Raw genomic sequence first — 23831 nt, 5'->3', positions numbered from 1 at the left:
ACAGTCATACAAATTGGTAACACAGTGCGGAGGGCACAACTAGGCAAACAAGCAGGATGGATAAGCCTGGAGATATTTTCAGAAGATGAATTTCTGAGCCAACTTTAAAGTCTAAACTGTGAACCAAAGGCAGTCATCTGCCAACAAGAGACGGGCCCAGGCAAAGGTGTAGATATGGAAGTCAGGAAGACAGGTGGGGCCTTGGTAAGGGACCCAGAGAAGTACAGTAGCAGGGTTTCTCCTTCAAGCAGGAGCTGGTGATGAAAAGCTTGGGGATGGCTGATGGCTCTTCAGAAACAATGGCTCATCAGTCTTCAGTATAGGAGTCTGAGAGCCCAGTTCTAGTCCCCACTGTGAGACAAGCCCCAAACAGGGTTTACATGGTATGGAAGGTTAATGGGAAGAGGCGTGAGGGAGGCAGACAAGAGACAGAGGATGCAAACCTACACTAAGAATTGGGCCGTTTGCACACCCTTCTTCAGCAGGGCTGGATCCAGAGAAAAGACAACATATAGCCACCAAGACTGTCAGCCAGGACTCTGGGCTCTCTGAGATGGCAGGATCCACACTTTGAAAAATGTGTTCTTTCTGTTTCCCTTCTTTAGGGATTAACCACTGGAGCATTTTCTCAGAGCTGAGAAGTTACAGAAGATGTCTCCCCACCTAAGGTCCTTAAATGAAAAGGCAAAATCCAAATGGTTAGAGGCTGGATCATGAGACAGAGAAGGGTCATGGGGCTCAGGCTTGCATCTCATCATTCGCCTCGTTATCTGCAGCTCTTGAATCTTCCATGACTGTACTCATAATCCTCAAAGTCATGAAAGCCTGGACAAGAGCCATAATAATTCCATACAAATCCACCTTAATACTAGACAAGCAAAATTAAGCAGCAGGGCAATGTGAATGGTGACACACTGAGTAAACGCAAGCTGATTAGGAAGCAGGAGAACTCCATAAAGATGATGCAAGAGCCACTGCAGTTCCCCAACCCCCACCTCCAGTGCTGTCTTGAAGGGCTGGACACGGGCTGGGATAACTCTGCTTACTCTTGAGCAGGTCATTGTGGGTCGGCTACCCGATTCCTTCTTGTTAGAAGGGTATGTAAGTAAGTGGACAGAAAGCTCTAAATACAAAGCATCATTTACAGCCACTTTTGGCCCAAAGTCTTACTGACCTAAAGTTACATAAACATCAGAACAAGGGAGAGCCTTGCTCATGAAATCATTAGGGTTAGCTTTAGAATGCAGAACGTCTCCTGACTAATCCTGCAATGCATGGGAATCTGGCCCTCAAACAGTGTTGGAAGCCCAGGGCATCAAGAGATCAGTTAAACGAAGTGATTGGTCAGCACATTCCCTCTCTTGGGAAACTCCTGGTGTGGAGCAATATCATCAATCTCTTCTGTATCTTTAGTTCCTCTTTTCCAAGTATGTTCCAAACATGATCTCATCCACTACCACCCTATCCCTTGAATAACGAGAATTTATATTTCCCCCTTGCTTCACACTGAAAGTACTTTAAATACAGTATCTTAATGCCTACTTTAACTATAATAGATATTGTTCCCATTTTATAGATGTAAAAACTGAGATTTGGCAAGGTTAGGTGACCTGTACATACAGATGAGGTTGCTCTGGACCTCACACCCAGACGTCCAATCTCTGTATCCATTTTACTGGATCTTGTTGCTCCTATAAGGAACAAGGCAGGAAGGATCTATAGCTTCCATTTTGTTGATGGGGAAACTGCGGCACTAACTTTTCAAGTGGCCTTCATGGGACACGCAGAATAAGGAAAACAAGGATTTAGGAAATTGTTCTATGTCCAGATTGTCCAATGCCATATTGTCTGGCACTCTGACGCCATGGTGCAATGTGATTTCTTGGGATAAATCCCAAACCTTTCAATTTTATAAACCTGTAAAACATCCACCTGAGTGACAGCTATAGCTGGTGAACCAATCCCAGGGTCTACATTCCAAAACCCTATCCTCATTAGCTGCATTCTTTTAAGCAAAAGAGGCTGACCTTGGGAATCTCCAAAACACTAAAGAGACCATAATTTTAGGCAGAGTCTGAACCTTGTGAAGAAGAGGAATGAAACACATCCATCATATTGATTTGGATTTCTCTTTTTAGCGCTTCTCACTGCCTCCTTCCCGTCACGATATTTTCAAATTCTAGGCATGTGAAGGACCAAAGTCCACAGGAGCTATTTCAATCTGTGTTTGGCACAGGGAGGCTCAGATATATCATACAAAATAGCCACAGTGTGAAACACCATGGAGATATGTAATTGCAGTGAAGGCTGCCAATGTTTTGTGTTGTTGGCTTTTTTATGTAGAAGGACAGCTGTAACAATCTATACTTAAACCCAAAAAAGCAGCACCTTTGGCTAGCTGGACATTTTCTTTGTGAATCCCAAGACAAATGAGGGTACTAATCCTGATGAGACTTGGTTGTCCCCTGGTACCTGCAGGAGGGCCTAAGAGCCCAGCTTCCTCTGCCGCAAACCTGGCTCCCTTTCCAGGTGGAATAACTCAGGTGGGATGATTTGTTCCTGTCAGAACCTGGCAGTGGGTTTGTCTTCTGTTCAAAATGTATGCCAAACAAAACCGGTTCATGAAAACGCCTCCAGTTCCTCATTGGCAGAGAAAAAGGACACAGATCTGCCTGTTTGGGTTGTTCTTGCTGGTTGTGTGTATTTATTTTTTGGTTTGCTTAGGATACTGCCTGGAGCTCTCACTCAGGGCTCCATGGTGCTGGTTCCATGTACTCTGAGCTGCATCAGCTGCCTCATCACCCACATTTCTCAAAAGCCCTTACCTTTCAGCCCAGGCCCTCTTGAATCACCCCTAGCACCCCACATGTTCTGTTAGGAAGGACTTGCCTTACAAAATCTCCAGGGTCTTGAGAAACACTGACCACATGGAAACACATTTGGACCAGAGCCAAGGGCTGCACCTGGGACCCTGACTAGAGCCCCTATTTCTGGAGGGGATTTCCTGGGAGGAGATGGGACAGAGATGAAAGGGAAAAGGAAGAGGAGAGAAGGAAGGAGGTGTGTGTGTGTGTAGGGTTGGGGGGATAGACTATAAATGTTATTGTTTTAAAGCCCTCTCCCCTCTCATTCCATCTACTCACTGCTCCCACCCCAGCCAATTTTAGGAACTCAGGAGGCCCTCAGGGCTGGCTCACACATGCACACCTACAGTGAGGAACTGGCAGGCTTGAGAGGTTACTTGTAAATCGCCTTTCTCTGATGCTTTCCCTTGAGAACAGATCTGAACGCTTGGCTTTAACTCAGCCCTCTGTTTTCAATGCTTAGTTGGCTTCTCTTTACACACTTATAACTGTATTTGGTTTTAATAGCCTGTAAGTTGCTAGAATCGGAGAAAGAATGAGAAGTCTTAATATTAAAGACTCTACAGCAAATAAAAAATGACATTGTAGATATGTATTTATCACCATGGATACACGAGTAAATGAGAAAAGTTGGTTACCAAGCAAATACATATACACATAAACAGAAATATCTAGAAGAATAAACACTAAGCATTAGCCACTGTTAGACAACTTAGTGGGTGGATTTTCCTGTTCTGTTTTATTTGCCTGTGTATTTCCCATATTGGAAACATGTAGCTTCATAATTAACGTTAAAAGAACCAGAGACTTCCTTTAGAAAAAAATCAAAAGGGGAGTTGCCTAAGCCTGGGTTTTCCCTTTACCCTGAAAGTCTGTGTGCTGGAAGCGTGGGTCTGGGGCCAGACGGCCTGGGTTCAGGTCTTGCCTCCTCCTCTTGACTGATTCTCATCTGGAAACTGTGAAAAATATTCATACTAACTTTATGGAGTTGTTTTAAGGAGCAGTGAGATAGTGACTGTAGAAGTAGAGTTTCAATAAATGGTGGTTATTATCACATATTCCTGGTATACAGGTGCTTCAAAACGTTCATAGAAAATGGAATTAAAAGTGAAAAAAACCTTGAAATCCATGCATTCCATTTGAGAGGTCAAGTAGTTCATGGAAAATATATATTATGAAAAAAACTGTGCATGGATTTCAATTTTTTTGCACCATTATAAGCTTATTTCTTATTCCATTTTCCATGAAATTTCTGAAGTACCCTCATATTTACAACACAGGACTAAAACGTCACAAATAGTTTTCAAAATCTTTGTATGCAGAAAAAATAGCTTTGTTGTAGAATTTGCATATAGTCTCCTTGTAAGCAAATTCATCATGTACTCCCTCTTATTTCACCTTAGATAAATGCTGCCTTCCACAGCACCAAGCACACTCCTGAGGCTCATCCTGCTGGCAAAGTATCAAAACAAGAGGAAGAGAAAGGACTTCAGTCCTGTTTCTCTTAATCTGTGCAGGCTGACCTGTGTTGAAACTAATTATTGGGTGGCATGGTAATGAATGGGCTTGTTTTCAGAATCAATATTGGGCAGATTAGAACGTTCTCCTCTGAAACAACTTTCCCCATTTCTTTTCTAGATCATGCTAATGCTCTCTGAGACAGTGACTTTATTCTTTCCATCTGTATACTCCTCTCACTGTGCAAGGTAAACATGTTGTCACATTGTGAAACTCTAGGGGTCACACCTTTGGGAATCCTCTAAGGAGGGGCACTTAGAGAATCCTTCAGAAGGGAGAGTTTGTTCTTCCTGGGCTCACAAACTCTTTTTTTTTTTTTTTTGGACAGGCAGAGTGGACAGTGAGAGAGAGAGACAGAGAGAAAGGTCTTCCTTTTGCCGTTGGTTCACCCTCCAATGGCCGCCGCGGCCGGTGCACTGCAGCCGGCGCACCGCGCTGATCCGAAGCCAGGAGCCAGGTACTTATCCTGGTCTCCCATGGGGTGCAAGGCCCAAGTACTTGGGCCATCCTCCACTGCACTCCCTGGCCACAGCAGAGAGCTGGCCTGGAAGAGGGGCAACTGGGACAGAATCTGGCGCCCCGACCGGGACTAGAACCTGGTGTACCGGCGCCGCAAGGTGGAGGATTAGTCTAGTGAGCTGTGGCACCGGCCGACAAACTCTTTCTCTTCTTTTTTCTGGGGCCCTATCATGGGCTCAGTTCCAGTCAAATGGAATAGAGTCAAATGGAATCACATGTCTCACTGACTGATGGATCTTCCATATCAGATCCCACTGACAGCCACACCAGCCCTACCCTGCTGACCAGTTCTGACAATTAGAATTTTGTCCAATTCCTAAGAGCTAGCCGTTTCCTTACCTGGTGCCCCAGGAATGCTGCCTCTGAATTGCAGCCCAGAAGTCAGAGCCCTGCAACCTGCTAAGAATCTTACCACTGCAAACTACCCATCCTGCCCCTTGGATCTCTGAACACCATTAGTTCCCAGAGGCCCAGCTGCTTGCCCCCCTCCCCTCGCGGCACCCCTTCCACCTTCTCCAGGCAGGATACAGCATTGCTCTATCACCTTTCCTCAGTTCTGTCTGGTCAAACTGGGTAACCTCCTCTTCTGTAACGCTTAACCCTTGGGCCATGCTTGTTAGTACGTGTGGTTGATCTGCCCTCTTGGCATATAGCCATCTCAAAGGATAAGCCCATTCTCTCTCACATAGCTAAGCACACATGCCAAGCAAGCTGAGTCTGACAGTGTTTAGATGCATTCCATCACCAGCCACTGGCACCACCATGGTCACAATATTCTGCCACAGAAGCCGCCATTCATCAAACATCTCCTAGGAACAAAATTCTCTATCTGGCACTTAACGTGTATTATTTCTAACCCTCATATCGCCCTTCAGGGGAAGTGTCACTATCTCCACTTTAGAGAGAAGGTCACTGAGTCTCAGAAAAGTTGAGTAATTATGACAAGACACATGGCAAAAATGGAAAGGCCAGATTCCTAATGCGATGCTTTTCTTCACTGCACCACATATCCCAATAGATGGTAAATCAGAGTTAAGGGGGATGTCTCAAATGGGCTTTTGGAGATGTAGCAGGGGAGGAGGGAAGGCAAGAAGGATGGACTTCTGAAAACTAGTAAGTCTACTCAGTGATAGCTTGTGCTTACCAAAAGGTGAAAGGAAAGGGATGAAATAACCTCCTGGGATGGGCCACATGCAGTTCAGCATTTTGTGTTAGAACATGAAAATGAAGGCTCAGGCTGGATACTGGCTAAGTTGATTATTAAATAGGTCAAGCTCCAGCAGACAGCAGAGCCAACTGTCATTAACCATTGGTACCTGTGTGTCAGAGAAGCCGGAAGATAGGCTGAGAAAGGTGAAAGGCAATCATTAGGGATCCCAGAAATCTGAAGCCACACAGACCTCCTGGATTAAAAAAATGTCATGTTAACAACATGGCAGGACTAAGTCCTTATCTATCAGCAGTACCCTTGAATGTAATGGATTGAATTCTCCACTTAAAAGATAAAAAGAGGCTGAATGCTTGGGAAAAAAAGATCTGACTATATGCTGCCTACAAGAGTCTCACCTCATCTGTTAAGGACACATATAAATTGAAAATGAAGGGACATAAAAAGATATGTCATGTTCGAGAACAGGAGTAGCTACACATATATCATATGCAGTAGAATGTTAAGTAAAAAACTGTGAAAAGAGATGAAGAAGGTCATTATATAATAAGAAGGGGATTATTGCAGCAAGAGGATATAATAATTATAAATATATATGTACCCAACACCAGAGCACAGAATATATAAAGCAAATATTTATTAGGTCTAAATGGAGAAATAAACTAAAATACAGCAAATAGTAGGTGACTTCAATACTCTACTTTCAGCAATACATATCATCCAGGACAGCCTCACCCCAAAGAAAAAGAAACATTGGAGTTCAACTAAATGCGTTCTAAACCAGGCATTTACAGAACATTCCATCCAACGTTCTTCTCTACTGCACATGGAACATTCTCCAAAAGAAATCACATGTTAGGCTGAAAAACAAATCTTAAGAAATTTAAGAGCATGGAAAATGTTTCTAGTATCTTTTTTGACTACAAAAGTATAAAACAACAAATCAACACCAGGAGGAATTTCAGAGACTTTACAAACACAAGGAAACTAAACAATGTGCTTCTGAACAACCAATAGGTCAACAAATAAAAGGAAAATTATAACCTTTTTTGAGACAAATGAAAATGAAAACAGATTATCCAAACCTATGGGATACCATGAAAAAAATCAGTTCTAGGAAGGAAGTTTATATTACTACACACCTACATCAAAATGAAGAAAGATCACAAATAAAGAATTTAATGTTGTACTCCTATGAATAAGAAAAAAAGAGGCCAGCGCTGTGTGCTCATTAGGCTAATCCTCTGCCTGCGGCACCGGCACCCCGGGGTTCTAGTCCTGGATGGGGCGCCGGATTCTGTTCTGGTTGCTCCTCCTCCAGTCCAGCTCTCTGCTGTGGCCCGGGAGGGCAGTGGAGGATGGCCCAAGTGCTTGGGCCCTGCACCCGCATGGGAGACCAGGAAGAAGCACCTGGCTCCTGGCTTCAGATCTGCGCAGTGCACCGGCCGTAGGGGCCATTTGGGAGGTGAACCAACAGAAAAAGGAAGACCTTTCTCTCTCTCTCTCACTGTCTAACTCTGCCAGTCCAAACACACACACACACACACACACACACAACAAAACAAAAACAAAAACTAGAAAAGACTAAACCCAAAATTAGTAGAATGAAGGAAATGATAAAAACCAGAATGGCCCTGCATTGTGGCATAGAGAGTGAAGCCGCTGCCTGTGATGCTGGCACTCCATATGGGTGCTAGTTCATGTCCCGCCTTTTCTACTTCCAATCCAGCTCCCTGCTAATGGCCTGGGAGGGGCAGCGGAGGATGTCCCAAGTGCTTGGGCCCCTGCCACCTGTTTGGGAGACCTGAAAGAGGCTCCTTGCTCCTGGCTTCAGCCTGGTTAAGTTTTGACTGTTTCAGTCATCTGGGGAATGGGCCAGTGGATGGGAAATTTCTCTATCTCTCTGACTTTCAAATAAATAAATAAAGCTTCCAAAAAAAAATCATAGCAGAAATGAAGCAGAAATCTAAAAAAAAAATCAAAACAAGTAGGTTTATTTTTAATAGATAAAATTGATAAACCCTTAGCTAGGCTAACTAGGAAAAAATAGAGAAGATTCAAATATATAAAATAAGAAGTAAAATTGGAAACATTACAACAGAAACCATAGAATACAAATGATCACAAGAGACTATTTGGAACAATAAATGCCAACAAATTCGATAATATGGTAGAAATGGGTAAATTCCTGGACACATGAAGAAATAGAAAATCTGAACAGACAAAAATTGAAGTGAGGAGATTGAATCAATAGCAAAGTGTCCCATCAATGAAAAGCCTATGATCTGATGGCTTTCCTGATAAATTCTACCAATCATTTAAGAAGAACTAACACCAATTCCTCTCAAACTATTTTCAATTGAAGAAGGAGAATTCTTCCAAATAAATTATACGAAGTCAGCATTACCCTGACACCCAAACTGGACAATGACACAATAAGAAAGAAAGCTCTAATCCCAATGCCACCTTCCTGCTAGCATGCATGCTTGGAAGGTAGCAAGTGATAGCTCAGGTAATTGGGTTTCGGTTACCCATGCAGGAGACCTGAATTAGGTTCCTAGCTCCTGGTTTCATTTATCCTCTCCTATCCCCAATTGTTGTGGGCATTTAGGGAGTGAGCCAGCAGATTGGAGTGTGTACACACACGCGCTCTCTGCCTCTTAAGTAAGTGAATAATTAAAAAAAAAAAAACTACAGAAACGACAGGGGCCAGTGCTATGGTATGGTAGGCTAAGCTTTTGCTTGTGGCGCCGGCATTCCATATGGGCACTGGTTTGTGTCCTGGCTGCTTCTCTTCCAATCCAGCTCTCTGCAATGGCCTGGTAAAGCAGCAGAAGATGGTCTAAGTGCTTGTGCCCCTGTACCCCTGTGGGAGACTTGAAAAAATTCCTGGCTCCTGGTCTTAGATCAGTTCAGCTCCAGCTGTTATGGCCACCTGGAGAGTGAATCAGCGGAAGGATGATCTCTTCCCCCGCTCCCCGTCTCTCCCTTTCTGTTTCTAACTCTACTTCTCAAATAAATATAATCTTTAAAAACATACAGGCTAGTATCTCTGATGAACATACATGTAAAAATCTCCCCACAAAACCAAATTCAAACAGCACAATAAAAAGATTAGGTACCATGCCCAAGTGGGATTCATCCCAAGGATACAAAGGACAGTTTAACATATATAAATCAATAAACATGATACACCACCTTAACAGAATAATAGACAAAAACCAAATGATCATTTCAATAGATGCAGAAAAAGCACTAGGCAAGACTCAACATCCTTTCATGATAAAAATTCTCAACAAATTAGATGTAGAAGGAATGTATTTCAACACAACAGAGGCTATAAAATCCACAACTAACATCTTACTGAATGGGGAAAAGTTGAAAGCTTTCCCTTTAAAATCTAAACAAAACAAGGATCTGGAAGTCATAGCCAGCACAACCATACAAAAGAAAGAAATAAAAGGCATCAAATTGGAAATGGAGATGTTAAACTGTCCCTGTTTGTAGACAACATGATCTTATATTTAGAAAACCTAAAGACTCCACGTACAAAAAACCTGTTAAAATTAATAAGTGAATTCAGCACAGTTGCAAGTTATAACATTAACATACAAAAACCAGTATCATTAGTATCATTTTTATATGCTAATAGTCAACTATCTGAAATACAAATCAAGAAAATAATCCCACTTAAACAGCTACAAAGAAAAATACCTAGAAATAAACTTAACCATGGAGGTGAAATAGCATTACAAAGCAAACTGTAAAACACAGATGAAAGAAATTGAAGAAGACACAAATAAATGGAAGCTATCTTATTTTTTTTGGCCTGGAAGAATTAATATTAAAATATTCATATTGTCCAAAATAATTTATAGATTCAATGCAATTACTATAAAATACCAATGATATTCTTCAAGAAATAGAAAACAATTCTAAAATTCATATTGAACTAAAAAGACATTGAAAAAACAAAAAAATCTTGAGCAAAAAGGAGAAAATGTAAGGAATCATACAATCTTGACTTCAAAAGTATTGTACAAAGTTATAGTAACCAAAAAAGAATAGTACTGGCATAAAAACACACACATAGATCAGTGGAGAAGGTAGAGGAGGAGTCATAGGGAAAGACTGGTCAACAAATTGGTCAGAGCAAATTCTGGCATTCTATTATAGAGTTAGTAACTGTCATTGTCAATAATGTAGCATATATTTCCAAGTAGCTAAAAGAGAGGATTTTGAAAGTTCTCAAAGAAATGATACGTATTTAAGGTGGGGATATGCTATTACCCTGATTCAATCTACATATAATGCATACACGCATATGGGAATATCACATTATACCCATCAATAGGTACATATAGTTATTATGTATAAGCCAAAATAAAATAAAAACTTTAAAAATTGAAAGGCATCATAGGGGATCAAGAATGTGGCCCTATAGTCCAAAAAATTTTCAGAAACAAGTTAGGAGAAGTTAGGCCACAAGTTAGCAGTCCTGTGGCCAAAGTGCTAACATGCAGCCAGCTATCTGAAGGATGAATCAGGAACACACACAGAGAAATAGGAACTGCCTCTGGAATAGAACTGAGTATCCCACCAGGCCTGATCCCAGAAATATTCAAATTTTTTTTTGAGTGGAGGTACTCTATAGCCAGGTGCTTGAGAGCCTGGGATCTGGAGCCAAACTACGAAAGCTTGGATGCCAGTTCCCCCACTCCCTAGCTCTGCCAACTGCAGGCAACTATTTAACCTCTATGCTTTAGATTCTTAATCTGTAAAAGGAATGAGAAATACCTGAAGCATGAAATGTTGTGTAGATTAAATGAGTTAAAATAAGAAAAATAAAACAGTGCCTAGCACAAAGGAAGTACTTGCAAGTGTTATGGGATCATTATTATTGTTGCTGCTCTTCGTTACCTCAATAAAGAGAAGAAAAAAATGGCAATCAGTGGACACAATAGACTGAATCAAAAGAAGTCTATGACTAGATGAGCTGTTTTGGATTCAAAATCAACATGCTGAATATGAAATCAGGACTGTATACTGTATACTTCTTTTGTCTGATTTTGCTTTGTTGTTGCCTTTTTAGACCTCTTGGGAAAAGGCCAATCTTATTTACTTATAACAAATGAGAGTTTTTAAAAAGAAAAAAGAACTTCTCCACATTTTACCTAATAGAATTAAAGCTCCTCTCCACCCTTGATGGTCAAACTTGGTGTGATGGTGACCATCCCAGCTGGAAGATCATGGAAACTCATTGGAGCTGGGAACATGGACATGTTTGCTATGGCCTCATTAAAACTAATTTTTAGGTTTTCTAAATTAAAAGATACAAAATAATCCAAATAATTCAAAATGTAACTCAAAAGATGCTTCTTCCAAGGTTCCAGATGCTAGGCTGGGGCTGTCTGGGCTGACTCCAGCTCAGGGCATTCTCACTAACTATCAGGATGGGATTTATTTAGGTTCTAGGCTACATGGTTCTGGGACCTATGTTCCTACATTCATCTAATCCACTTTTCTTCTATTTATTATTTTTAGAATTAGAAGGTTACTTCCAAGAACACCTGATCTGATACTCACCTCAGAATCTCCTCTATACAACACATTCATTTATTTTTTTTAAGTGGCAACTGCATGTCAGACTTGTTATGCTAGGCATTGGGTTTAAAAAGACTAGTGAGATAAAATTCCTGCTCTGAGGAAGGTCTAAGTCCAACCAGGGAGTGAGGATAGCATAAAATTGATTATGATGGGGCCTGCATTGTGGCACAGCAGGTTAAGCAGCTGTCTGCATTGCCATCATCTCATATATGTGCTGGGTAAGTCCTGGCTGCCCCACGTGTGATCCAGCTCCCTGCTAATATACCCAGGAAGGTAGTAAAAGATGGCCCAACTGTTTGGGCCCCTACCACCCATGTGGGAGACCTGGATGGAGTTCCAGGCTCTCAACTCTCAACTGCAGCCATTTGGGGAATGAACCAGGGAGTGGATGATTTCTCTCTCTCTTCTGTAACTATGCCTTTCAAATAAATAAATATTTCTTAAAAACTGATTATGACATCATATGATAACTGCAATAATAGGGCTGTGACTAGAGTAAGAGGGTGCTAGAGAAAGAAAAGGGACACCCAATCCAAATCAGCGAAGCCACCAAAGGCTTCCTGGAAGAGATGATACTTGAGATGAGTGTTCAAAGACGAGTAGGAAGTGGTTAGTTAAGTGGGTATGAAGAATTAAGGAAACAGCATTGAGTCTTGAGAATGTGGCATATTCCAGAAAACTTTAGACAGCAGAAATACAGAGTGAGGGAGAGGGAACACAGGAGGGGTAAAGGGAAAGAGACAAAATAGTGGCCAAGTCATGGGATTTGTGAATTTACAATATCAAGGATTTAAACTTTATCCTGATGGGAAGCCCTCTATGGATTCTACAATCAATCAAGTAGCATGATGAGTGGTGCATTTTAGGAAAATCAGACATGTATCAAGGCGGGGATGGATTTAAGGAAAGGATGACTAGAATCAGAGAAAAGAGGAGGATACTGTAGTAGCCCAAGCAAGAGATAATGAGACTCTGATCCAGGCAATGGCAGTTGGGGACAGAGACATATTAAAGGGCTAGAATCACCAGGACTTTACAATGGACTCAGTGAGGAGTATGAGTAAGGTAGGAGTCAAGAATGACTGCAAACTTTCTGGTTCGAGGAACTGGCTGGTAGGTGCCCTTCAACTGGTAATGAGGAATATAGCAGTAAAAGCATATTCTGAAAAAGTGGAAAGGAGATGATATAATAAACTTTGGGCACAGTGAGTTTTAGAACCTGATGAGAAGTTAAAGTGGAGGTATACAGAAAGACAATGAGTTTTAAGAATATGCAGCTCAGTGGTGAGATCAGAGATGAGACAGGGATTTGTGAACTATAATAGTGGTGGCAGGTGAGGCTGGGATACAACAGAAATCATCCATGGAGTGTGTATAAAATGAGAAAAAAGCTCTACGGAACAAATACTGGGGAAAAGGGAGAACAGTCTAAGAAGAGGGGCCAGTGTTATGGTGTTGTAGGTTCCTGCAGCACCAGCATCCCATATGGATGTCAGTTCGACTCCTGGATGCTCCTGAGAATGTGCCTGGGAAAGCAGTGGAAGATGGCCCAAGTCTGTGGGCCCTGCCGCTCACGTGGGAGATGTGGAAGAAGCTCCTGGCTTTTGCTGTCCCAGTCCAGGCCATTGTGGCTATCTGGGCAGTGAATCAGAAAATGGAAGATCGATTGATCTCTCGATCTCCCCCCCCCCCTTTTCCTTCTCTTTTTCTGTAACTCTTCCTTTCAAATAAATAAATAAATATTTCAAAAAGAAAAAAAAGTAAGGGGACCTTAAAAAAAGTCTAAGAAGAGTTGACAGAAAGGAATGAGGTAACCAGGAGGACACTAAAGGCTGAGAAGAAGAGAAAATTTAAAAAAGAGGAAGTGGTTGACAGACTTAAATGCTTCAGAAGGGCTAAGTAAGATATGTAAAGTGCCCTTTGAATTTAACAAGAAAAATGTCTTGTTGAGGGTTCCATAACACCAACCTCGGTGAGGGGGGGGAGCAAGGGGGCAAAAGCCTAATGCCAGGGTTTAAAGGGTAACAAGCAGGTGAGGAAGGAGAGATGGCAAATAGGACTTTTTCTCCTTTTTCTCTCACGGACTTGGGATATGAAAGGAAGCAGACACAGAGGGAATGCTGGGTCTAGAGAAGGTGGTTTATGGGGACTTTTATTTTTATTTGTTTTTAAGATATAAAATGTTAACTTTTTTTTTAAAGATTTTATTTATTTACTTCATAGGCAGAGTTACAGACAGAGGGAGAGACAGAGAGAAAGGTCTTCCATCTGCTGGTTCACTCCCTAAATGGCCTCAATGGTTGCAGCTGTGCAGGAGCCAAGCGCTTCTTCCAGGTCTCCCATGCTGGTACAGGGAACCAAGCACTGGGGCCATCTTCTACTGCTTCCACAGGCCATAGCAGAGCTGGATTAGAAGAGGAGCAACCAGGACACGGACCAGTGTCCATATAGGATGTTGGTGCCACAGGTGGAGGCTTAGCCTACTATGCACAGTGCCGACCCCAGGAATGTTAACTCTTAAAGAAAAAAGATTGTCTCTATTGGGAAACCCCAGGAACCAGAAGCAGAAGTTACCACAAGGTATTGCATTTTGGTTTTGCTAATAAAAAAGCAATCCATGGGCTAAAAGTTATACCTGAATTAAGCTAAAATCGGTTTCACTGTACTTTCCATTTTTATCTCTTCTAAAAGCTTTCCACAATCACATCAACCACTCCTTCCTTCCAGAAAACATTATTTACTCACAACGGAACATATCCAGTTACTGCAACGTCACCATCCTGGCAGCCTCTAACAATCACAGTGTGTTTTGTCAGTATCTATCTGAAAATATATTTTCCGGAATTAGGCACAATATTTCATATGTGATCTAAACAGCCAGAGTACAGAGAAATTCTTTTATCTCTAGTTTAGAGATTATATTTCAACTTATATTTACTCAAATATCTTTAACGTTCCTCTATCCTAAAAATAATGTCTAAATCTTTGCATCTACAGGTCAAGGTTCTTGAGAATTTAGACACAACCTATACTTTTTGAGCTTTTCTGCAGTGATTCATTTTCCATCACATAAAACTCTGCTCTCACCAACTTAATTAATTTTATTTATAGTGTCATAAAATCTCCTGAAGATGCCAAGAACTTTGAGGCTTCTTATCCTCATGATAATTTCCCTTAAGTCAGAACTGAAATCATACAAAGAGCTTTGGAAAACTTCACAAGGGACAGGCATTTGACCCAGCAGTGAAGATGCTGGTTAACAGGCTTATGCTTCATATCAGAAAGCCTGGGTTTGATTCCTGGCTCCAGCTCCCAATTCCAGCTTTCTGGTAATGCATTCCCTGGGAGGTAGCAGGTGATGCCTAAACTGGTTGGGCCCCTTCACCTCCATGGAAGATGTGGATTGAGTTCCTGGCTCCTAGCTTCAATCTGGCCCAGTCCCACTCACTGTGGGCATTCGATGAGTGGATAAGAATATGGGAGCTCTGTCTGCCTGTCTCTTTCTGCTTTTCAAATAAATTTTAAACATAAAAATTTTTTAAATGTAGAAAATAGAATTAAAAATGAGCTTATTTTGGTATAAAAATTTGAAATCTATACATAGTATTTTTCATCATATGTACTTTCCAAAAATGTTATGAAGATCCCTCATATCAGAATAGTATTTTCTATTTCCTCCATGTGAGAGAGTAGACTGTGGTCCTTTCTAATAATATGATGCCTTTTTTGTCGTCTTCATACTATTCATCCATATTGCTTACTGTATTAAGTTCGTAGAATTTATAGAGTTGTCCTAGCCGGCGCCGCGGCTCACTAGGCTAATCCTCCGCCTAGCGGCGCCGGCACACCAGGTTCTAGTCCCGGTCGGGGCGCCGGATTCTGTCCCGGTTGCCCCTCTTCCAGGCCAGCTCTCTGCTGTGGCCAGGGAGTGCAGTGGAGGATGGCCCAGGTGCTTGGGCCCTGCACCCCATGGGAGACCAGGAAAAGCACCTGGCTCCTGGCTCCTGCCATCGGATCAGCGCGGTGCGCCGGCCGCAGCGCGCCGACCGCGGCGGCCATTGGAGGGTGAACCAACGGCAAAGGAAGACCTTTCTCTCTGTCTGTCTCTCTCACTGTCCACTCTGCCTGTCAAAAAAAAAAAGAGAGAATTTATAGAGTTGTGAAGCTTTACCCCTTCTATAGAACAACTTTTTAAAAAGATTTATTTATTTATTTGTTTGAAAGTCAAAGTTACAGGAGAGGAAGAGACAGAAAGAAAGAGAAAGAGGGGTCAGGGGAGCTCACTCTTCCATCTGCTGCTTCACTCCTGAGGATGACGGCAATGGCTAGAGCTGAGCCAGGCTGGAGCCCTGGAACTTCATCAGAGTCTTCTACGTGGATGGCAGGGGCCCAAACACCTGGGTATCTTCCGCTGCTTTCCCCAGACCATTAGCAGGGAGCTGGATTGGAAGTGGAGCAGCCAGGACATGAGCCAGCCATTATATGGGATGCCAGTGTTATAGGCAATGGCTTTATACAGACCCCAGAACAGCTTCTTTAAACAAAGAATCCTCTTCTGCTGTTTTCTAGTTGTGAGCTTAGTACCCTAAGGTTGCAGGACTATTTATGATATTCAGCTTCTTGGTCAAAAGTTTACTTGTCACACTTGCCCTTTGTTGGTTTATGGGAAAATGAGGCTATGAACCTGTTTTGCAATTTGTAACATTGGTTTTTATTGTTTTTAACCTAAGGTGATCTAAGGATATTTCCTTCACATGGTGTTCCTTCTCTGTCATCTGTATGTCATCTGCTGTGTCTGATTTTGGCTTTACTGCAACAAGGTTTTCCCTCCACTTCAAAATTCATTCAAATACTTCTATAGGGACTAACAAGGTTTTCTGCCAATGTACATTCTTCCCAACTTCTATAAGAAGCATTCTACCCCCCTACCAGACATCCATCATCATGGCCCTGTAGGACACAGTTCAGAAAAACCTACTCTCCATAGCAGTAGACCATTATTCTCAAAGCTTCCCTCCTTTTCCATAGTGAGTGCCATCACAGGGAACAAGAGACAAAAACACACCTGTCCTTTTTCAATCTCTCAGTTTCTTACCCAGAGCTATAGAATCATTAGGAATATAGCCCTGATTTCCTCTGAAGGTATCGTTTGTTCCCTGCAGGAGGCAGCAAAGGTGAGGGGCAGTTCATGGGCTTGTAGTGGGCTCTGTACAATACCTTAGATGTTGGCTCCTACTCCTTCCTAGTTTTCCACGTCAGATCTACACAAAGTGACCCTCAAACCCTTTGTTTGGGAGTTTTCCACAGCAGATAAACTGTAGTTCTTCTTTCTGAGAGTGGTCACAGGACACATCTCCCATCAGCTCATGCCAGTGACTTCTCTCCAGTGCTCCCTGGAAAAAATGTCCTGAATCCATCCCGAAAGAAAATGTGTCATTTGAGATCCAGAGGCCAAGACTGTCTTATTTCTCTGCTGCTACACTTTCTTCCACTTGTCTACTTTATGACATTATTTTTTCTACATTTTCCAGGCTTTCTTCCTTACTATTTTTTTTCATCTGCCTAAGCACCTCTCATCATTACTAGGAGGCTGGGGTATGAAAAAGTATCTATTCAAGCTTTCCCACCTTTTCCCTTTGCTTGCACTTGCAGCTATAGATGGTCATCAACTCAGGCAAGAAGAGAAAGACAACTTACTCCAAAGGTCAATGGACCATCCCTGAGGCAGGCGAATTGATTGGATCACCAGGTGAAGAAAACATGTTTTTTTCCTCACTTTCCCTAGAAATGCTGCTAGAGTTCTCATAGAAAACCCTAAGGAGTAAAGGTTATTTTTCCTCTCTTACTATGGAATTCATTAGAGGGGTAGGATATGTTTGATACACATTTTCATTTGATTGGGATTTCCTTAAGACAGAAACCATGCATCTCTTTCATTTCCCACAGTGACCAACACAGACACTTGATGGGACATGAGAACTGATGAGGGCTATTGTCCAGCTCTGAGAGCATAGGGTTCCCTTCTTTATGGATTATCCTATTCCATTTGTCTTTAGAACTAGGGTAGGTTCATTTGCTGATTACACTTTGAATATCTTTGGAAGGCAAGGTCACTGATAGGTCCACTAAAGTGCTTTTCTTCCATTTTCATCTACTTTGATCCCAAGACTCAGAATAATTATTTTAGTGCATTGTATTCAAGGACCATACAGGGAAAGAACCAACCAGAGATTATTGAATGAAGTACTTAACCGTGTCTATGCTTTTGGATTTCTTTAAATTGTCTGCTCTTTCAAAAATGTTGCACTAATGCTACTTAATATTCTTAGCTGCTTAAATGTGATTTGGTGCTTTGAGACTTTAGATAATATATATTTGAATGTAAATGCTTGCTCATTTTTACCAACTTAGCTTACAGAAAGTCTGGCATTTCAGATAATGAGGCCATAAAGCAGACCACTAACAGAGCAGTCACAGCTGCTAACTAAACCACAGACACTTGAGTACTCTTCTACCAAGTAATAGTAAATATCTCAGGACAATTTAACAGTACTAGATTCTATTCCACCACCTGCACAGATATGAACACATCTATCCCCTGATAGCTATGCTATTACAGGCAGCAACTCTGTCTTACGCTTGTTTATACTGTGGATGACATTCAATGTGTCACAAAAAAATATGTAAGTGCCTCTTAAAACCTGCTGTTTGGTGAGTTTCTAAGGCAAATTGAGTCAATTATTTACCAGGACCGGGAGGGGTCCCAGCAGTGCCCAGTCTTCTGTTTGTTCACACGCAACTTCGGCAGCTTGGACTAGAAAGACCTCTGGCTCTGGTTCACCCCTACCCCTAGAGCTCAGCTAGCACATGTTGGGTGCCTCCTTAGTGAGGAGGCAGGACTGGTGCCTTTCTGGGGCAGCTCAGCTGGTAGATAGGCTATTCAAAGAGTGCCATCTGCAGGATGAGCTGAGGACTCATACTTAATTCATATCTTCCAAATAACATTTAGAGAATTGGCTTAAGATGTATTCAACTTATTAAGCACAAAATTTAAGTTAAATGGCAGATAACAGACTGCTGCAATAATTCTGCACATGTCATTTATATCTAATTTAATAGCTGTCTTAAAGATCTTTACCTCAAAGATCACACAGGTTCCCCACTATCCCAAGACTGGAGATCTGCTTGTTCAGGGGCTTCCCACCAACCCCTCTCTGGTTGGTGATCATTTCCTCCGCTTGACGGCTTGCTCTCTCACAGAAAGGCAGATTCCCAGGAGCAGAGACAGCTGCAATAGCTCTCTCTCTGCTTTGATTCAAGACAGGGCTTTGAACCTAAATGCAGAGAACTAGTGCTCAGAACTCCTTTCTCATATTGACCTCAAGAATCATAAAATGCTAATGTTGAAACAGGCTCCTTCACTGAGTCAGGACTCTCTACAATATTGCTCAAAAGCAGCCCCCAGCCTCCTTCTGCACAACACACACGACTACATCTCAACAACTGCAACCCTAAGCAACAAGGAACAAGTGTCCATACGTTGGCTCTCTGTCATTGTGCTAGAATTTTCTGATTCTTGATTAAATCCACTCCTCTTCTCCCAGTGGCCTTTGAGTAATGGAGAGCAGCAGCAAGAGAGAAAGAGAAGAGCCCTTTCCAGCCTGACCAGGCCGTGTTCTTTTTTCCCAACATTTATTTAATAAATGTAAATTTCCAAAGTACAACTTTTGGATTATAGCACCTTTTCCCCCATAACCTCCCTCCCACCTGCAACCATCCCATCTCCCACTCCCTCTCCCATCCCATTTACATCAAGATTCATTTTCAATTATCTTTATATACAGAAGATCAACTTAGTATATACTAAGTAAAGATTTCAACAGACTGCACCCACACAGACACACAAAGTATAGAGTACTGTTTGAGTAGTAGCTTTACTGTTAATTTGCATAGTACAACACATTAAGGACAGAGATCCTACGTGGGGAATAGGTACACAGTGACTTCCGTTGTTAACAATTGACACTCTTATTGATGACGTCAGTAATCACCCAAGGCTCTTGTCACAAGCTGCCAAGGTTATGGAAGCCTCTTGAGTGAGTTCACCAACTCTGATCTTACTTAGACAAGACCATAGTCAAAGTGGAAGTTCTCTCCTCCCTTCAGAGAAAGGTACCTCCTTCTTTGATGGCCTGTTCTTTCCACTGGGATCTCACTCACAGAGATCTGTCATTTAGGTCAGTTATTTATTTATTTATTTATTTATTTTGCCACAGTGTCTTGGCTTTCCATGCCTGAGAAATTCTCATGGGCTTTTTAGCCAGATCTGAATGCCTAAAGGGCTGATTCTGAGCAGGCCACGTTCTTACCATCTGGGTATACCATTGTGCTGCACACAACAACGCAGGTCTCAGGCAGGCTGCTACTGACAGTCACTCTCCCTTCACTGTGGTTAGGGGTGGGTGGAACAATAATTTCACAGTGCTGGGCAGCTCCCAGCAGAGCTACTGGCAAGCTGGATGACTTGGGCACACTGAAGAGCCTCAAGGCTGTCTTCTACGAAACAAGCCTGGCACCATTATTATTCGGAGTGGCAGGAGACAAAATATAGGCTGGAGCCACAAAGTTTCCAAAATGTGTCCCTTCTTTCTTTAGTATGAATGTTAGCTGTGTCTCCATGGCTAAATGAAAGGCATTGTTCCATGTGAGTGGAATAGAGAAGGTGGAGGGCTGTTGGGCAAAGCAGGTTGGAGTGGCCAAGATGTTTGCTTGGCTGTAACAACAGACAAAAGCTATTGGTCCCTCATGGGCCTAGAACCAAGGCTGGTGATGCCCATGAGGCTACAACAGGAAAAAAGCTTGGAGGGATGAGCTGGGTCAGGGATGTGGATGGCTTTGGAGAAGTCCTCCTAGCTGCAGAGGGACTGAACCACAGGACAGCTTGGAGGCAGAAGCACCAAAGCTATGGGACAGTTGTGCACCAAGCGATCATCCCAGGCACCACAGCCCCACTCCCAGCAGACAGAAGATGCTTGCAGTCCTCTCCCATTCCCATACCTGAGTGGGTATGAGGGAACAAGTTAGGATTAGTCTCCATACTCAAGATCCATTGCTAGAGGCCTTGTACTGGGTGAAGCAAAGGCCTCATGACCCCTGGCTAAAATGCTCCTTTTTCAGTCCACATCTGCTATTTTCCATTCCAGACGTAACATTTTAAATGCCTAAGTCATTTCAAAGTCATAAATCTTTTTTCTCTCTAAAAAAGATAAAGTCTTATCAGAAAACACAGGCAGGAGGATTTGGATTATATCACCGCATACACTTGTTGGCAGGGCCAGAAAGTTGAACAAATGTCACAGGGATGGCAGAACTGGTCTGTCACCCATTATTGCTCTTTGTCCTGCACTTTCCATGAAAAAACATTTAGAAATGAATTTTATACCCAGTTCCTACATCTCAATAAGGAGATGGCACAGAATTGGAATAGGAATGTGAGTCTGGAGTATGAAAACTTGGGTTTGGGTCCCAGCAGAGCTACTGGCAAGCTGGATGACTTGGGCACACTGAAGAGCCTCAAGGCTGTCTTCTACGAAACAAGCCTGGCACCATTATTATTCAGAGTGGCAGGAGACAAAATATAGGCTGGAGCCACAAAGTTTCCAAAATGTGTCCCTTCTTTCTTTAGTATGAATGTTAGCTGTGTCTCCATGGCTAAATGAGAGGCATTGTTCCACGTGAATGGAATAGAGAAGGTGGAGGGCTGTTGGGCAAAGCAGGTTGGAGTGGCCAAGATGTTTGCTTGGCTGTAACAACAGACAAAAGCTATTGGTCCCTCATGGGCCTAGAACCAAGGCTGGTGATGCCCATGAGGCTACAACAGGAAAAGAGCTTGGAGGGATGAGCTGGGTCAGGGATGTGGATGGCTTTGGAGATGTCCTCCTAGCTGAAGAGGGACTGAACCACAGGACAGCTTGGAGGCAGAAGCACCAAAGCTATGTGCACCAAGTGATCATCGCAGGCACCACAGCTCCACTCCCAGCAGGCAGAAGATGCTTGCAGTCCTCTCCCATCCTCTGCGCTTAGCATGCTGGAGAGGCACCTAGGGTACATGGCTACCTATATTTGTTAGATTTGGGCTTCTTCTCATCCTTTAGAGGAAATATTGGGCCCTATGTCTATACCATGTGGCAAAGTCCAGCTCATTCTGCAGAAGGTGCTTATATGGCTATGCGATGTCCTTTTTTATTGTGGTAAAACATGCACAACATAAAACCATTTTAACTATTTTTAAGTGTGCAACTCTGTGGCATCAATTAGCTTCACACTGCTGTGCAAGCATCACTAGCATCTACCTCCCAAATTCTTCACCTTACAAACCTGAAACTCTGTACCCATTAAACAATAACTCCCCATTTTCTCCTCCCCCTAACCCCTGACAATCACCATTCAATTTCTCTATATATACAAATTTGGCTACTCTTGGTACTCTCAGTATAAAGGGAATCATAATATTTGTTCTCTTCTGGCTGGTTTCTTTCACTTAGCATGTCTTCAAGGTTCACCCATGCTGTAGCTCATGTTAGAATTCCCCTCCTTTTTAAGGCTGAATAATATTCCATTGTATGGGTATGCCACATTTTGTTCAACCATCAGTGGATACTGGGGTTGCTTTTACCTTTTGGCTATTATGAATTAAGCTGCTATGAACATGGGTATACAAATATCTGTTCAAGTCTTTTCCATTCTTTTGGGAATAAACCCAGAAGTAGCATTGCTGAATGTTACAGTAATCCTGTTTTTGGCTTTTTGAGGAATCTTCTCACCACTTTTCACTGCACCATCTTATTTTCCCAGCAGCAATCTTTATGGGTTCCATAGGAGGCTTTCTTTACTCCACAGGTAGAGTCCAATCCACCCTCATCCCCTGGGTGTGGGTCACTGCTGATGGTCTTTCTGGCTCCCATAAATCCCCTAAAGATGTGTCTATGCACCACAAATTTTTATGTCCTCATTTTGTTCTTGGCAGGTCTTTTCTTTTTGAACCCATGGCACACCCTTGTCCGGGGCAGGTTGCCTTCTGGGGTGGGGGCTGGGACTGTGAACAAGGCCCAGAGTGATAACTATATTGAGGGCTGCCTGCATGGTGGGATCAGAGCCAGCCCTGGCCAACACTGTCACATGGCACCTACCCCTCTGTCATATGGATTCCCTCCCGGCTTTATCCTTAAGAGTTTTATAGTCAACTGACACTAATAACACCTGACAAAACTACTGGATAGCAGTATTTCAACTGGAAGACAAAGATTTTTCAGGGTCCATTTGGAAAACTCTCCCAGAGAGAAATATAACAGAGTTAGACTAAGCTTTTTTCAGGTGGAGGCTCTTAACAAAAACCCTTTTATATAATTTTATCATTAGACAAATGGTCAGAACTCCTTATCCAGAATCTATGCAGATCAGAAAATGATGCCCTTTTGGATTGGGTATACAGCTCAGCTCAAAGATTGAATGTTGTGCAAATTTTATCAAGGCAGTCTCTGGGTACATTTAACCCTGTGGGTACATGCCTGGTGAATGGGTGCCATCTCTTTCTCCAGGTCCTAGAAAGTAAACAGCATGCAAGCAGAGCTGGGGCTCATTTTCAGCTTCCAGCCCCTGGTGGTTACAACCATAAGTGATAGCCCTGGGTTGATGATAGCGCTAATGTCATTCTCTCTCACCACTGCCACCTTGTGGACAAGGCATTTTTGGCTCATGTTGACAGGAAGATTTTCTTTGAAGACCATAAACTTGGGAATCTGTGTATCACTCATCTAGTGATCTAAGAGAAGACAAATGTCTCTTCGCAATACAGCCCAGCAGTCACAAGATATCAATCCAATATGTCATGGCCATCCTCCCCCCCCCCCCCCCCATACATAGCATCTTACCTGAGCCACCTCTTCAAAGTCATCATGCCTCTTCTGCAGGGCTCGGGCTCGATGCAGGGACTTCCCAACCCCAGTGTGTTTGCTCAGAAAGGCCTCGCCATGGTTTTCAATCCAGTCCAGCACCTGGCAGGAGAGGGAAGACAAAAACAATGACTTCCAGGCAGAAGATATGCAACATGTACAAATGCAAGCATCCTGTCCCTCCCCTACATTGCAATCACTGAA

General features: G+C 42.6%; 1 protein-coding gene across 37 annotated transcripts in view; it reads right to left on the bottom strand.

The window, feature by feature from the left end:
- KALRN (kalirin RhoGEF kinase) overlaps positions 1–23831 on the bottom strand; it is a 777940-nt gene that overhangs the window by 363874 nt on the left and 390235 nt on the right. For all 37 annotated transcript variants that reach the window (XM_089331826.1, XM_089331827.1, XM_089331831.1 and 34 more), the window contains one exon: positions 23607–23729. In XM_089331826.1, the coding sequence (XP_089187952.1) occupies positions 23607–23729 (123 nt within the window). The remainder of the gene's footprint in view (positions 1–23606; positions 23730–23831) is intronic.

This window comes from Oryctolagus cuniculus, chromosome 4 (genome assembly GCF_051225735.1).
Source record: "Oryctolagus cuniculus isolate XC-2025 breed Fujian yellow rabbit chromosome 4, ASM5122573v1, whole genome shotgun sequence".
NCBI classification, from domain to species: domain Eukaryota; kingdom Metazoa; phylum Chordata; class Mammalia; order Lagomorpha; family Leporidae; genus Oryctolagus; species Oryctolagus cuniculus.
Note: the sequence above shows the minus strand (reverse complement) of the source record. Positions and strands in the feature narration are given on the sequence as shown.